The sequence below is a fragment of the Myxine glutinosa genome, chromosome 1 (assembly GCF_964187855.1).
Source record: "Myxine glutinosa chromosome 1, kmMyxGlut1.1, whole genome shotgun sequence".
In the NCBI taxonomy this organism is placed as follows: domain Eukaryota; kingdom Metazoa; phylum Chordata; class Myxini; order Myxiniformes; family Myxinidae; genus Myxine; species Myxine glutinosa.
Genome location: NC_136261.1, coordinates 62248623 through 62265918, shown reverse-complemented (window position 1 = coordinate 62265918; position 17296 = coordinate 62248623). Strand labels below are relative to the sequence as shown.

The window sequence follows — 17296 nt, the reverse complement described above, 5'->3', positions numbered from 1 at the left end:
CTCAGACAAACACACAGGGGGTGAAAACATAACCTCCGTCCACCTTCGGTGGCCCAGGTATAGGCCCCATAAAAAAAAGTATTATGTTATCACGTAACGCTACGCTATCCAAGCTAGAGAAGTGATGAAGGAGGGCGTTTTTTTTTGTTTTTTTTTAACACAAGGGATTGAACAGTCATTATGGTAACTGCGCATGCGCATAAAGTAAAAACTTCGGAGCGCGAAAGGAATCGGTCGTTGTTATTCGGAAGGAATCGTCCAATTTTCGAGCAAAAAAAAGTCCGAAAAGGCGATCGAAAAAATATATATATATATATCGGAATTCTACCAAAAGTGATGCGCGCGAGGGTGATAAGCTAATACTTTTTTATGGGGCCCAACTACTACTAGGTCTTAATACGAGGTTTGCCGTGCAGTCCTTTCAGAGAGATCGAGTGAGAGTGCGAAACCTATCAGGATTGAAGGACAAGATTTGGACAAAGATTGGATGAGGAGGAAGATTTCATCAGTTGGGGTGAGATTGGGATGCAGAAAGAGGGAATATGAAGTGTGGGGATGCTGAAGAGGAGGACACGTAGAAAGGGTGGGATTGGAAGGATGCATGTGGGAGTGGGGCTGGGTACTGACATGAAGGGACCTGTCACCTGTAAAATAACATCAAGGAGATTTAATTGTCATGTGCAGCCAACCTCTGCACACTGCAGGACTTCTTAGAATTCCCAAATTTAACATTCTGAGGTAAAGATCACGGGATGGCTGGAAGGAATTGTTGTTGAAGGTACGGAAAAGGTCATGCTGTATGAAAGGGACTAGGGTTGATGTGCAAAGCGCTTCGGTGAGAGCCATGTTTGCAAAATATGCATTGTGAAGAAGAAGAAGAGGAGTAAGAATAGGACGTCATGAAGAAGAAGAACATGTGTAGTACCCATGACGGAGAAATAAGGAGAGTGAATCATTTTGATGTTTGAAAAAACTTTTAAAGGAAGATGCGTTTCCTTCAATGAAGATTCAGTTTGGAGCTGTTGAGAAAAGGCAGAAATAAAGAAAGATACCGGAAGTAAAGGTAGAATGTAGAATGATATCGTGCTTGGAGGGAAATTGGGGTTTTGTTTATTTGTTTTTGGAAGCGAGGAGGAGGAATCGCAATCGGAAAACGTCTAAGATGTAGAAAGGACAAAATTTGGAGGGGGAAAAAAATGGTACCACAAATAACCTCAAAAGCGAGACGACTTTGCAGGTTAGCAGGTACATAAACCTGTACAGGTACATTGGAGCGACCCATGGGTCCCCCAAAGCTCGAGACCAGCAACAGAATCTCCTGGCCCAAGCCGGTGACGTAACCGGCGGCCAAACCGCGGCGCCGAGGTTATAATCCTTTGCACCTGTCGGTCACATGACCACCAAAGCGTGCCTCGCCTGAGAGGCGTGGCTTTGGTTCTGATGTATGCTTTTTGGTTTGGATATATATATGCGAACCCGATAAACGAGCTTTCAGACTTCCCGAGATGATTATACAATAAACATCTTCTCGGACGATTTTGTGTCTTGTCCGTCACTTCGTCCGTCTCAAGCAGGAGCGCTGCTCCTTCACTGGTGACCCCGAGTTTACGACACGCGATGGACACGGCAGTGTCCCTCAAACTGCCCACTTTCTGGGAAGCACATGCCGCCGTCTGGTTCGCTCAGGCGGACCCACAGTTCGCCCTGCGTGGCATTACGTAGGACACCACGAAATACCATTACGTGGTCGCCGCGCTCGGCTCCGTGACCGCCGCCCGCTGCCTGAGCCTCCTCCAGAGCCCGCCCGCTGACGGCAAGTACGACGCCATCAAGGCACTTCTTCTGGGCGCTTTCGCCCTCTCCCCGGCTGAACGCGCACGACGCCTGCTCGACCTTCCTGAGCTCGGCGATACGCGCCCATCCGAACGTATGGACAACATGCTCGCGTTGCTCGGCGAGCATCCCTCGGATTTCCTTTTCCAAGAGCTTTTTCTCCGCCAGCTCCCGGCCCAGGTCCGGGTCGCCCAGGCAAGCACGACCATCACGAACCCCCGCGACCTCGCCAGGGAGGCCGACAAGATCGATTCGGCAAGCCAGCTCGTCGGAGTGGCGAGCCAGCTCTTCGGGGTGGCTGCTGGGAGCCCGCCCGCCGCCCAGATACATCAAAGTCTCAAAACAAGACATGGTTTTGGGAATCTGAGAGCAGGAAGTGAATGATCCAACAATATATGTTAGAGGATTAAGAGACCATACATATTGTTGCGGATCTGTCGCCGGCCTTCTCCCCTTATCAAGGGGGGATTAATCCCCTTGTCTTTACTGACCTGGCGCGACCCAGGTCAGTAAAGACCCGAGACCTATTACGTCCCTTCCAGACAGCGCCAAATAGGGTTTCGGGACCAAATTCGCTTGTACCTAAGTACTAGCGTTGCCCTGGAAGCGAGGAAATAAGCCTCGCACGAACCACGTGTGATGGTGATACGCCGAGCGGTTTGCGTACACGTGATCCGCGCCGTTATAGATAGTGGAACCCGATGCAAGTGGTTTTATTCGTGCCACGCTTAGTCAATGGAGAAATCACAAAGACGATCGAATTCAGAAGAAAAGGAAGAACAAATAGATTTAATTATTATGGCACATATATACAGTACAGGACGAAGAGACACAGGGAAGCTTAGACAGCCTTATTTCTTAATACCCAAGGACAAACGGGCCCGTCTGACACACTCACACGGGGATTGCAGATGGGCAGGAGTTCTCCAGCGCCATGGTGGTCGTCCAGGATCGGCCCCGTCTCACTCTCCACGGTCCCCGGCACGTCCCGCAAAGATGGAGGTAGGCAAAGGCAGGAACTCGTATTGTGTCGCTCGAACAAACGGGTAATCTCGGGGCGAACGGTAGAGGGCGGACTTAGCGCGGCTGGCGGTTATTCAGCCGCGTTCACTCGCTTTGGCTGAACCGCGCAAGTTATCAACGCCCTGGCTGTGCCCACGTATCCCTCGTAACCAAGTTCATACAGTGCGAGTGATCCTCTTCAAGCGCGTCCTCTCTCTCCTCTGCCAGTCCTTTCAAGCGCCTCTCCCTTCTCAGAACTCAGAGCTCGTAACTTCTTTCAGCGCACCTCTCCAATAACTGGGGTGGGGGCTTCGCGCAAAGGGTTTTATTGCCAACCCTCTTATCCCGATCGATGTTCCAACCACGCCCTGTGAATCAGTGCTGCAGCCACACGCTGTGAACCCTGATTGGTGGCTCATTCTTACCGTCATCGCCTCGCCGCTGCGCCGACCTCAACCCTCCACCTTCCGAGGCCCACCTCGTGTTAACTCGTGCCCAGCATAACCAGGGCTTTTAAGCCGCAATGGATCGAGCCTATGGACGTGGAATGGTTTGTAGAAGTAGGGCCTATCCTCCTGTCTTTACACAACGCAGGATTAACACTGGAAGGGGCCTACTCTCACATATACTAAGACATAACTATACTACAAATGAGGCTACATGTTGCTCGTGTGACTAACTATGGGGGGCAAACCTTTAACCTTTATTGAGTTTACTGTACAAATCTCAAAACCGTAGCAATATATACCTGTTGGAAGGAGACCAGTTTGATTAACCTGTTGGGGGTGAGAAAGCAGCAAGCCCAGTGCATTGGCTGTTGGAGACAATAATTTGCAGAGTTTTAGATACTGGCTCCCTCCAGGAAGCCATTATGGAGGACTGGTCAGTCCTTTTATTTATTACTTGCGAAAATCGCAGATTTTTCAAGTACAGATTTGGCATTTAATATGGGAATTTTTTTTTTTCTTGACTTGGGTTTACTTTCTTAACTCAATATATCAATCTAGTGAGTTTCTTTTACACTTTGGTGATTTATTTGTTAAAAGAACCATGTCACTGATTGTCTGTCGCAGCAAGAAGTCAACAACAGGATTATATCACAGGTGGCGTGGCAAAATGTACGGACAGGTGCATTTGATGATTGGCTTCAGTCGGGTATACAAGGGTTGTTGCGTTCTGTATTAGTGGAAAACAACTGCTGCACGTCTTCAAAAGTTATTTCCGGTTCCTCTGGAGATGGTCCGTCAACTCGACAATGCTGTTTGTCATGGAGTGGTGGCTTTACGAAATTACGGCATGAAACAGCGTGCTATTGCTCGGCAGTATGGCATCACTCAAGGTCAGGTGTCAAAGATCCTGAAACGAAATGCTCAGAGGGGTGTCCCTACTCCAATACCGAGGCCAGGACGTCCCCGCAGAACCACAAGGAGGGATGATCGCCAGCTGCACCGGTTAGTCCGCAATGGCCGTACCAAGTCAGCTAATCGGCTTAGGGCTGAGTGGCAGCAACTGACAAATGTGCCTGTATCCAGAAGGCTAGTCAACCAACGACTGGTTCAAGCAGGCTATCGTGCCAGGCGTCCCCTGAGAAAGCCATGCCTGACCAGACAACACCGCCAGTGCCGATTGCAGTGGGCCAGAGAGCACCGTCAATGGCAGCCAGGACACTGGAATCACGTGATCTTCAGTGATGAGTCTAGCTTTCTGGTCTATCGTCAAGATGGCCACGTCCGAGTGCGCAGACAAGTGCATGAAGCCTACAACAAAGATTGTATGGAGAATCTAAGAGTCCAAGTGCTAAGAGTCCAAGCTGGAGGTGGTGGGGTGACCGTTTGGGCTGCTTTTCATGCAGGGGGCAAAACTGACATGGTTGTTCTGAATGGAAACCTGAACCAGTTCAAGCACAGGGCCATTCTGGAAGAAACATTGCTTCCATTTGCTCGTGCAGCCTTTCGAGGAAACTTTGTCTTCCATGATGACAATGCACGCCCTCATCATGCTCGCATGATCCAACACTTTCTTGCTGACCGTGGTGTAGAGCATATGGAGTGGCCTGCCATGTCCCCGGATATGAATCCGATAGTGAAGTTGTGGGCAGAATTAATGCGTCAAATCGACCACTTGGACCAGCAGCCGACCTCTGTGCGTGAATTTCAGCAGGCTATTGTCACTGCATGGCAAGTGATTCCTGTCCAAACCTTGGCAAATCTCGTGAACAGCATGCCTTAACCGTTAAGGCTTAACGTGTACGTGCTCTCCTGAATGCTCGTGGGGGTTACACGAAGTACTGAACTGTAATTTTACTGTCCGTAATCCCAGTCGTAATTTAACTTTTGTTTTTGTTAAAAAAAAATTTGGCTAATGTGCAAAATAAAGAGCTACTTCTGGAAAACGTACAGAAGTTTAACACTGTTCTGTCCATGAATTGAGTTCGATATCAGTTTACATCACTTTCAAGGATCAATTTATTTGTTTAGAAATGTCAAATGTGGTTTTTGTTTCTTTTAAAGGTCACATTAACAAAATCTAGAATAATTTCAACATAATTCCAATGAACTTTTGGTTCTAAGACATCTTGAAAAGTAAGTTCACCCCCACAAAAAAAATATTCCATATTAAATGCCAAGTCTGTATATTGGTTGGTCTTGTGTGTCTGTCTGTCTGTCTGTTTGTTTGTCTGTCTGTATGTCAGTCGCCTACAGGTCAGACTTTTCAACCGATCTTCACGAAACTTCACAAAGTTGTAGAGGTCGTCACAATTGAGAAGCCTATTGATTTTGAGGTCAAAGGTCATCTGAAGGTCCAATTTCTAAAAATCCCCATTTTTTATCCGATTGACTTGAAAATTGAACAGCATTTGTATATCGAGTCATTAAATTGGGAAACCAACTATTTTTGAGGTCAAAGGTCAACTCAAGGTCAAACTTTCAAAATCATCAATTTTCATCTGAAAAACCATCAATTTTTAATACAATTGACTTGGAAATTGAACAGCATTTGCATAGCTCCTCATTGAATTGGGGTACAACTATTTTTGAGGTCAAAAGGTCAAAGGTCAACTCAAGGTCAAACTTCCAAAATCATCAATTTTCATTTGAAAAATCAATTTTCATCCGATTGACTTGAAATTTAACTGCATTTGCAAGGTGCCTCACTGAATTTGGAAACCAACTAGTTTTGAGGTCAAAAGGTCAAAGGTCAACTCTAGGTCAAACTTCTAAAATCATCAATTTTCATCTGAAAAATCATCAATTTTCATCCGATTGACTTGAAAATTTACCAGCATTTACATAGTGCCTCACTGAATTGAGAAACCAACTATTTTTAAGGTCAAAAGGTCAAAGGTCAACTCTAGGTCAAACTTCTAAAATCATCAATTTTAATCTAAAAATCATTCCTTTTCATCCAATTGACCTGAGCTTTGATCAAGATCGTCAATTTTGATCTTGATGAAATGGACAATTTGCTGGATCAATTGCAACCTTTTTTCGGGCTTTAAGGGGGTGGATTTTGCAAGTATCATGCTCTGCATGACATCTTCTTGTTTATTTTTTTTTACAGGAGCAAGGCTAATAGAAGAGCAAGGTAGAACTGACAGTGGGAAAAACATCAAGGGAATAAATTAACAGGAAAAGAGGAGAGGAAACTGAAACTAGCAAGTAAGATTTTTTTTGATTTTTTTTTGGTATACAGGATCGAGGCTCGTGAAAGAGCTAACATTTATCACACAAAAAAATAAAACAGACACACAAAACATATAATAAGGGGAGTGGTAGACAAGATGGGGAGAGAGGGCGAAGCTCACAAACACAACTTTTGAGAGCAGGGACATCGGGAGATCTGTGGGAGGGAGAGGGCTTGGGGGGAGGTGGGAGAAGTATAAAACACAAGGACATTTCAAGGACTTCCAGGAAAGAAGTCGGTATTTCAAAAAAGTAGATGTGGGGTGAAATTAGTGGGGGTAGAAAAGATCAAGGTTTTGGATTGGGGAAGATAAGAGATGGTGGTGAACAGCTGTTTTAAAGACCTGGAGGGAGGAGTGGGATTGAAGAGAGTGTGGGAGTTTGTTCCAGTGGCGGGAGAAAAGAGGAATGAAGGAGTGAAGGTGAGCAGAGAGTCTTGATTATGGGTTAGGAAAGATGGCTGGGTTAGGAAAGGTTAACTGGGATAATAAAGATCTTGGGTCAGAATTGGGGATGACAAGAGATTGCACTGTTTGGTTGAAGTCCTGGAGGGAAGAAGAGTGAGATGGAACAGTCTCTTGGAAGGTGGTTCCATAAATTGGAGAAGCAACGCGTAAAAGAGTTGAGGTGTGCAGTGGGTTTGAATTTCGGAAGTTTAACCAAAAAGGGGTTACTGGAAGAACAAGTCTGTTGTTGGCTTAACTGTTAAAGTAGCTGGCTTAATATCTTAGGGTCTTGAGTTTGAGCCCCTGTCGTGTCGTTGAAATAACACCAGGTGGGTTGACTCAGCCTGTCATCCTTCCGAGGTGAGCAATGCATGAGTACCAGCTTACTGGTAAAAGAGCCACAGCCGTGCTTCCAGAAATGATTCAACCAGCAGCCAGGCCAAAGGTTGCATACAAAACAGCAATTGGAAGAACGTATGTATCCAGAGGATGTGTTCCATTACCAAGAAGGAGAATTGTTTTGCAATACATGTTCCCTACTACCGGTCCCCATGCGATTGTTCTTGTTCCAAGTAAAAAGGGCATAACTCTGCGAAAACTTGGCGGAACGCCGAAAACTCAAACTTGTTTTGTAACTTATCATAATAAATCCATATATCATGTTTCAGTTGACAATATGTCAAATGGTATGTAAAAAAAAAACTCTAGAAAACCACAGGTGGGACAGAGGAACGGACAGAAGGTCAAACGGAGAGCAAACCAAGAGTCAGTCCTTTTTGGGTCGGGGACTAATAAGCCTGTGGAGCGCTCGCCAAGCGGCTTAAGCACTCCAATGAAACTGTTGATAAGGGACGGCCTGCTTGGCAAGCGATAGCAAGCTGCTTGGTAACTGAACACACTCCTCGAGTTGCTGGGGAGGATTGGAGGACCGAGAGAGCAGAGATGTTAAACATTAGACTGTAAATAAAAACAGCTTGTAATTGGTATCCTATGGTATGGTATGGTATGGTATGGTATGGTATGGTATGCCAGAAGCAAATGGTAAGTCAATAGTTTAGTCTACGGTACAAAAAAGGAACTTGCCCATTGTCAATGGTACCGAATGGTTTACCCAAGGTAAACATTTATGGTAAATCTTTATGGTAAATCTTTATGGCATATTTGTGCCATTGGGCCCTTGAAACCTGAGCACCGCTTGCCAACCTATGGTTATTTTGTTTGCTCAAGTCGTTCATGTTCACTCGGCCGGGGTTGGAACCGCGTCCGTCGCAGACTCGGGGTGAACACTTCAGCGATGAAGTCCCCGAGGCTGGTTACCTGGTTACTTGCCATTTTGTGTTCACGACGCTGAAATGTACATTGTACAGTCACCAAGTACAAGTCAACGGGTTATTCGGTGCAACCAACAATTAAAATAAACTTCCCATCACCTCAAAGTTATCAATTCAAGATAAGAATGAAGTTAAAGGAACAACAACAACCAAAAAATCTCTCTGAGCAATCAGAAGCCCAAACCTTTAGTGCGATCAAAGTCAAATCGAGGCGAAGAACAATCCCAACGTAAAGTTCGCAGCGATCGTTAAAGCACTTTTTAAATGTATCGATAATACCCAGAATCCCCCGCGCACGTCCCTCCCTCCTCCTGGCGCCGCCATCTTGCGACGGACCAAGGAAAGCGCGGCGTTTAGCCGAACGCGCTGCATCGGAGCGCAATCCGGTGTTTTAGCGAGGCATCATGCCGGGAAACATGCAGGAAGGCTTCGGCTGCGCCATCACGAACCGTTTCGACCAGTTATTGGACGACGAGTCGGACCCCTTCGACATCCTCAAGGCCGCCAAGGCCAAGAAGGAAATTAAAGCGGCGAACAAGGCAGCGGCCGCAGCTAAACTGCCTCCGAAGAAGGAGTCGCAGAAGGACAGGAAGGTTCCTCTACCGAGTCCCGTGGTCGAACCGAAGCCGCCAATTCAGCCCGCCCTACCTGGGCCCAGGAAAGAAGGTACGTCGTCCCGATGTGCCGTGTGCTTGTGTTGTGGGTCGGTGCGTCGTTTCGGGCATGGCGGCGGCGAGCACGTTGTTTGTAATGGGGAGGCCTAACGGGGCACGGGTCTCCGAGGCTTTGGGCCTGGTAAGGAGGTCCTATTTTGGCGGGAGTGCGACGCAAGGGGACGTCGGGGTCGTTGTGCGATGTTTTAGTGGTCTGACGTTCATCTCGTGGTGCGAACTTTACCCGACCCTCGAACACCTCGTCCCTCCCGCTCCTCGTGCTCTTCGAAACTTTCAGTAGGGTCAGTGTTTGTGAGTAGTTTCGGAAGGTGGGAGGGTGTTTGGCGTACCGCTTCGCCATCAGGTAAATGCGATCGCACGAGGAAAGCGAAATGTTCCTGTGCTCGTGCTCGAGTTTTGGAGGGAAAAAGGTCGTTCGTGACACCTGGTCGTGACTGACGTGCTGCTTTAATACTCGAATCGATGTTTCCAGAAGCGAACGAAAAGTTATCCACATGTGACGTCATGGCTCTGAATGTCCCTTCAACAAGGTTCAAGTGTTCACTCGGTATAAAGCACATTAATTAATTAACTCCGAAGCACGTGTCTGCTAGTGAGTGGCGTTGGCGAAGGGGACGTCTATTTATTACGTACTCCTCAAATGTAACATCACCATCTCCCCTCCCCTCCCCCACCGCCGCCGCCGCCGCCTCCTCTTCCTCTTCCATTTATTTTGCATCGTGTCTGAAAATAAATAAACAATGGCGGTTCCTCCTCACTCAAACAACTTTCGCGTATTTAACCCCATTTGGCATTAAGTGTTTACCAGGCACTTGCTGACTGCGTGCTCCGTGATGCAGCACCCTGCGTGCACGATGACAGGAAGCCTTCGGACGGAATTTTATTCTCACTTGTCTGGTATTCTTCTTCTTTTCCCCACCTCATCTGTCACCTTGCAGTTCTGAAAGGTTGATCGGTTGGCCAAGGTGAGTCGTTCCTACCTCGGAAGACCATCGGTTTCTGTCTGACCACGACATATTCGGTCGTTACTTATCCAATCGCAACCAAATTTGAAAGGAGGACTGAGGGTCGCAAGATGGGGGTTGTAGCGGCTTAATTTGCCCCCCATTCCAAAGGGGGCTTCTGTCTTGGTAGAAAGCAGTGTTAAGGTGTTTATCCGTATTGGGATAAGCTGTTGTGTGCGTTTTTCCAATTCCACTTCTAATACCAAAAGTAATAACGCTTATGTTATGATGACAGCACGATATGAGCCAATAATCTACTGTAATCTATATACCCCACAGAGGATAATAACATACCCTTACCTGTCGTGGGGATTTGGTGTTCTGGTATATGAATATACAGATCGAACTAATTAAATAAATATAATAGGTATATCGTAAATAAATATTTGTCGAATGTAGAAGAGTACTGGAGGTTCTGCGTCGGTACCTGCGCTCGCCTGTGGTTGAACGTGACACGTGAGCTGGGAAAAGCGTTTGGCGATCCATTATTTAATTTGTTAAATGACGCTTGTTTTAAAAGTTTGTGCCTCGGGGCCACGCCCATTAGCAATGCCATTCGACGCTGGTGTGCCATTTGTTTTTGCTTTGTTTATTTACCTTTTCCCGATTGCATCCCAAGTAGGGGAAGCTGGTGAGAAGCAAAAGGAGGGTTTGGACCAAATGGCAATTTCCATTTTTGACTTTGATCGAGCATGCATGCCCTAAGGTTTCGAGCACGGTAGCTCGTTTCCCCTACTCAAAATGGCGTTTTTAATTGTTTTTTATTACCTGTAAGTGTTGTTTTCGTACCCTACTTAATGCCGGGGTTTTGCGTAGTTGTTAAAAGTAGGATGAGGAATACTTAAAATTATCCACTTCTAATTGTTGGTGAAACGTTCTCCACTGAGCCCTGTCGCAACAGCCGCCCCCCCCCCCCCTCCCCCGAGTAGTCCCATGAAGCGTGGATGTGCCGAAGAGCGTTCCAAGACTACGAGGAACACCATGCAGCGAAGTTCAAGGCTTGTCGACTTCTTATTAGTCAATGTAGTGTCACATGACATCGAACGGTTTTTGTTTGAAAAATCTTTACTTTTTCAAAAACTTTTTTGAAAAAGTCGAAAATATAATGAAAGTCGGAGGCCAAGTTTGCCTCTGAAATGCCTGAGGAGACAATCCTGACCTCTTGTTTGAGACTTGCGGCCTTCGTCCATGGCTGAGTAAGAGACGGCAGTGTTGCCGTAGTCGAGTGACCAGGATGGAATGCAAACGAATGCTTAGAGATCCGGTTGCTTCGTAAGAGGAAAGACTGAACTTGCGATCCAGAGAAGTAATCCCATTTTGTTGCGTTGCTGAATGGTGGCCCTTAACCCCGTCATCCATCCACAGGCCGACAGCCGTGCCCATCCACCCGCCCCCATTCCTCCCTCCCTGACAGCTTGGATCACCCACCAATAGTCCATGTTCTAATGTTACTGATCTCTCGATTCATGTTATTGCTGCTGCTCCAGTATACATTGTCCTTAACAGAAATGTTCCTTCCACACGATGTCTCCGATTGCGCTGCGCATCTCCCTAGCTATTCTCTTCCGCTTTGACGGACCCCTCCGCTGTCCCGGTGGTCCAGATGGTATTGCTGTGCATGTCAATAACTTCATTCCTCACTGTCCATTGTCCACATTGGAATAGTTGTGGCTGTGCAACCCTCTGTGCAACCACCTCTTTATTTGTATGTGCTGTACCGTCAACCTCATAATGGTGACTCCGTGTGTTTCCCATTTTCTGCTCACACGGATCAACTCCTCACCATTCATCACAACTCTATTCCTTAAATACATGACCATGCCAGCTGGCTGACAAAGCCCTTGCTCCACTTGTCCTTCAAACTCTACATTTCTTTGAAATTGCCGTTTTTGGATTGGTTGCTTTGGCTTCGGTCAATTCATCAGCCTGTTCTGTAAATTGGTGGCCATACACGTGGGACTAGTCACTGGGGGCAGGTCCAGGCTGGAAAACAGCGATTCATCCGCTCAACGCCACGGGCACACGTGGTTGCCTGCCATCACAAATGGCCGTAATGAAAAAGCGAGCGAGCGCGCACACACACACACACCCGTCGGTGTTTGTCCTTGATGGGATGCCACAGTCTTTAGGATACTTGAGATGTCCTTCACTATGCACGGGCACCAAATGGGTAGCTCACCTTGAACGAAGTTCAGGGGGGCTTATGCGATGGCACACCGTCCGTCCGTCAGTCCGTAAATGCTTGAAACCTCTTCTCTGAAACCGCTTAAGGGATTGCGACCAAATTTGGCACAAATGATATTTGTTGTGTTGTGACTAAAGTTTGTTCATGGCATGAAAAAAATCTGCCCCTTTGCGGTTCTAGGGGGGCTCTCTCCTCCCCCCAAATCATTTTTTGCTTTCTGCTCAGAAACTACACCCACAAGGTCGATGAAACTTGACCTCAACCATAATCACCCATGATGTACCAATGTTTGTTCAAGGCATTAGAAAAATTGGAGTCTGAGGAGGTATATGGGGTTGGGGGAAAGGTATATGGGGCAAAGGGCTGTGGCCTTTGCGTCATTACCTCCCAAATGGTGTTGGCTGGTTAGTTTTCTTCCTTCATTCACCAGAGGGTTTAGATCTAGTTGCCTGTACTGCACTTCCCTACATGTGGAGCAAAAATAGTATAACTTTATTTTTTGCATCAGTTCTTAACAGACACGACACCCTATATTTGAACCTGTTCTGCCGGCTCAAAGGAACTACGCTATGTTGCCCTAATTTCACCTTGACGGAAAGAAATATTGATGGTTTGTTAGGGTTCATATGGGGAGCTTTGTACTTTTCACTTGTGCAGGGTGAGGATCAGTGTGCTTTTGTATGGATAACCAGAGGATATTTTGGTGTTTTTTTGTGTCTGTGTTTGTGTATGTGGGATTTGAACCTGTGATCACTGTCATGATCCAATTGTTGTGATGGGAATGCCAAAGCACTTTGCTTTTGTTCGTTTTTTAAAAAACATGGTGGAAGGCTCTTAGTTGTGCAAAATTCATCATAAATGAAAAGTGAAACGCTGGAATGCTAATGCACCAGCAACAATATCGACATCAAAAAGGCACCCCTGCTCTGCCAGCTGCAAATTGGTGTGTGTGTGTGTGTGTGTGTGTGTGTGTGTGTGTGTGTGTGTGTGTGTGTGTGTGTGTGTGTGTGTGTGTGTGTGTGTGTGTGTGTGTGTGTGTGTGTGCGTGTGTGTGTGTGTGTGTTATTGATTGTGATTGTGATTTATCTGCTAGTATGTACAGGGTTTCCGCTGGCGTTCACCGTCATGGGTAAAATATAACTATTGCCAACACTCCCCCCCCAACACCATACACCCACACCCTAAGTAATTTTTGGCAAAAGGTTAATGTCACTACAGCTTTCATTTTTGTCTAATTTAGCAATAAATTTGTTTATTATTGGAATGAGTCATCAGAATCAAAACACCTGGTCTTTTAAAATGTTGAACACTACTTTGTTCTAATGTCATCCTAATGCAAGGTAGATGAATGTGCGCACTGTCAAAGTCAGTCCAGCGCTGAAGTTAAGCTTTTGTTACGAAAAGTGTGCTCGTCTAGATATAAAGTATACGACAGTAAATTATTCCATGTGTGGTATTTCCGCCGCTATTCTCAAGATTGTTGTTGATATTTTGCCCTTCCACCTTGAGCAACGACGTTGAGATGAGTACATTAGGAAGACAGACAAAAGTAACAAGGTTTATAGAAAAAAAAAATTTTTTTAATTTTATAATTTTAATATTTTAATAATAAATATGTAATAATAATAATTTAATTTTTTTTTTTTTTTTTTTTAAATTATACTTCTAAAAATTTTTTTTAAAATTTTATAATTTCAATATTTTAATAATAAATATTTAATAATAATAATTTAATTTATAATTTTTTTTTTTTAATTATATATATATATATTTTTTAAAACATTTTTTATAGAAAATAGTCTGTCTGCAGTCGGATGAAGTCTCCTGTACTGAGAGCTTTCAGGAACCGGACAAAATGGGGTCCTAATAATTGCTGGCAGATACTTATCGAGGCTCATTAAGTGTGAGTGAAAGCCATTTTTGCAAAAAAAAAAAATATTGATTAACACTGATGTTTCTTTGATAAAAATGATTGTCATATTGAAAGAAGAAAAAGGAAGCCACAACTAATTACTGAGAACAGGTCCTGTCCCTTGGGCGAAGACTGGTCAGATTTGTGTGTGTGCACGTGTACATTTGTTTCCAGACTTTTGACTTGTGCTCTGTATATGCACACACGCACGCACACACCCAGTAAAACAATACGGGAGCTGGACAACGAAGCACAGCAATACCGGAGTTATCAAAACGAGGAAACTCCTCACGGTCCACAAAATGTTCTGGAAAAATCGATGTACCGGCCGAGACGAGGAGGTTGCGGCCTAATGTTGCACAGAATGACAACTGGAGGCTTGGCCGAGTATGTGAAAAGTGCAACAGACTATAGAATCCAATTTGTGCACAAACACAAATACAACAAACCAGAGAAGGTATCCTGAACCTAATGAGCAAAAAAAAAACTTTCCAAAGACAGGTGTGCATGGAAAATGTTCCACAAGAAACCAAATTTTGATTCTGCAACTGGTCCTGACGGCATCAGCCCACGGGTCCTAAAATCATGTTCTTCTGCTCTTTCACTCCCTCTTTCTGTTCTCTTCACCCTCTCTTTTGCTCAAGGTCATCTGCCATCTGCTTGGAAATCAGCCAACATCACCGCTTTGCACAAAAAAGGTGCAAAAACAGATCCCAGCAACTACAGACCAATCAGCCTTCTCCCAATTATCAGCAAAGTCATGGAATCCATCATTGCTTCAGATATTAAATCTTTCCTCTTCTCCAATGGCTTGATCTCTGATCATCAATTTGGTTTCAGACCTGGTCACTCTACTCTGGACATGCTGCTTCTGCTTTCTCAACAATGGATGGAGGTCCTCAACGCCAAACAGGAAATTAGAGCTGTCTCCCTTGACATTTCACGTGCCTTCGATACGGTCTGGCACCCTGCTCTGCTCTCCAAACTCTCCTCCTTTGGTATCCATGGAAATCTCCACGCATGGCTGGCGGACTTCCTCTCTGGTCGTAGTCAACGTGTGGCCCTGAATGGGTTTCTCTCATCTCCTCTTCCTGTTCAGGCTGGAGTTCCCCAAGGTAGTGTTCTGGGCCCTGTGCTTTTTCTGGTCTTCATCAATGATCTCTCTGACTCTCTTGAAAATCCTCTCTATCTCTTTGCTGACGACTCTACTCTCTGTCGCTCCATTCCTCATCCCTCAGATCGGCAGTCTGCAGCCTCCTCACTCTCTGCAGACCTGGACAAAATCACAGACTGGTCAAACAAGTAGAACATGTCTTTCAATCCTGACAAATCTCACACTCTTACAATGTCTCTCCGAAAGGACCGACTGGACAACCCTCCCATCTACTTTCTCAACAATCCTCTCCAAGAAGTTCTGTCGCTCAAGCTTTTGGGTCTCACTATCTGCCATGATCTTTCTTGGGAAAACCACATTTCCAAGCTGGCCTCCAAAGCCAGTCGCCGACTGGGCATCCTCCGTCATGCGAAGTCCTTCCTTGGCACACCTGAGCTCCTCACCACATACAAGGCTTTCATCCGCAGCTCAATGGAATACTGTTCCCCCCTCTGGGCTGGTGCTCCTGCCTCACACCTTGCTCGGCTTCACGCTGTTGAGGCCAAAGCTTTCAGAATCATTGGAATCTCCTGCGATGTAGTCAACGCCGAGGGCCTTTCACTCACTCACCGCAGGCAGGTTGGTTGGTGGTCTTTCTGTCTTCTACCGACTCCTCTCCGGCCTTGCTCCCCCAGCTCTCTCTGTGCTCTGTCCCCCCAATATTCCTTCAGGTCGCACAAGATCTGCCTGCAACCCTCTTATGGTTAAACTGCCAAAGTCTAGGCTCTCTGCTCACCTTCACTCTTTCATTCCCCTTTTCTCCCGCCTCTGGAACAAACTCTCCCACTCCCTTCAATCCCACTCCTCCCTCCAGGTCTTTAAAACAGCTGTTCACCACCATCTCTTATCTTCCCCCATCGAAAACCTTGATCTTTTCTACCCCCGGTAATTCACCCCAGAGTCCTTGCAGTGTTCATATGTTTTAATCCTCTCCCAAGTCCTCCCGATGTCCCTGCTCTCAAATGTTGTGTTTGTGTCCTTCCCCCTCTTCCCCCTCTCTTTTGTGTCCTTCCCCCTCTCTCCCCATCTTGTCTGCCGCTCCCCTTGTTTTTTGTGTTTTGTGTGTCGGTTTGTCTTTTTGTGTGATTAATGTTAGCTCTTTCACGAGCCTCGATCTTGTATACAAAAAAAAAAAAAAACAACAAAAAAAAAAACAGCAACAACAACGAATACAACCCAAACAATTGGAAAAAAGACAAAATAAAAATATAGAACGAAATATCAACAGATATACACAGACAACTGAGCAAATGACAAAATAGCAGCGAGGTATACAAAAAAGAATTGGACAGAATGAACATGGACAAAGAAGGCCCTTTAGAATGGATAAGACGTCAGCTCACCTGCGATGGAGAACAAATCTAAATGCCCAAGGATACTATATGAATGACTTTATAAAAATGGCGGGGCTGAGTCAATCGGATAGGTGTAGGTTCCGCAAGGTAGAAAACAAAGTACGAGCCACCTCGTATCAGGATCAGAACAGCTGTACGCACAAAGACACAACAATGTATGTGGAGTAATCCACTGGCACATTTGCAAAAGTCTCAATATTGCAGTTGCAGAAAACTAATCGAAACATGAACCAAAGGCAATCACTGCAAACAAGGAAGTAATGCTCACGTATGACCTAATGATCCCATCAAGCGCGAACATAGAAAACAAAGCATTGTGAACAGATAAATTACTGACGTACAAATAAAAAGAAAATAAGGCATTGCTAATTGAGGTGTCTACCCAACAATTTTGTCGGTGCATAACTCAAGAAAATGACCAAATACCAAGACCTAAAAAATGAAGAGAAAAGATCTTGATAGGTGAAGAGCACCAAACTAGTACCAGTGATTTATTGGAGCAACAAGAATGATGAAGAAGAACCTTGCAGAGATCTTAAAAACCATCCTTGGGAATATTACAATAAAATAACTGACATCGAGGTTGTTGTAGTTATTAATGCTTGCTTAAGGAATGTGAAAAAGGTCTGTGTTATTCTTGCATTGTACTTCTATCCCATACCCCCTCCAACCTCTCCTTACAGAGTACATGCTGCCGACCACCCTCTCCTCACCTCCC

The 17296-nt window shown here is 45.5% G+C and overlaps 1 protein-coding gene across 2 annotated transcripts in view; it reads left to right on the top strand.

The window, feature by feature from the left end:
- The first annotated feature begins 8592 nt into the window (after positions 1 to 8592).
- Positions 8593 to 17296, top strand: part of LOC137424620 (SERPINE1 mRNA-binding protein 1) — a 51925-nt gene continuing 43221 nt past the window's right edge. For both annotated transcript variants that reach the window (XM_068112265.2, XM_068112256.2), the window contains exon 1: positions 8593 to 8961. In XM_068112265.2, coding sequence (XP_067968366.1) covers positions 8700 to 8961 — 262 coding nt within the window. In that variant the 5' untranslated portion in view covers positions 8593 to 8699. The remainder of the gene's footprint in view (positions 8962 to 17296) is intronic.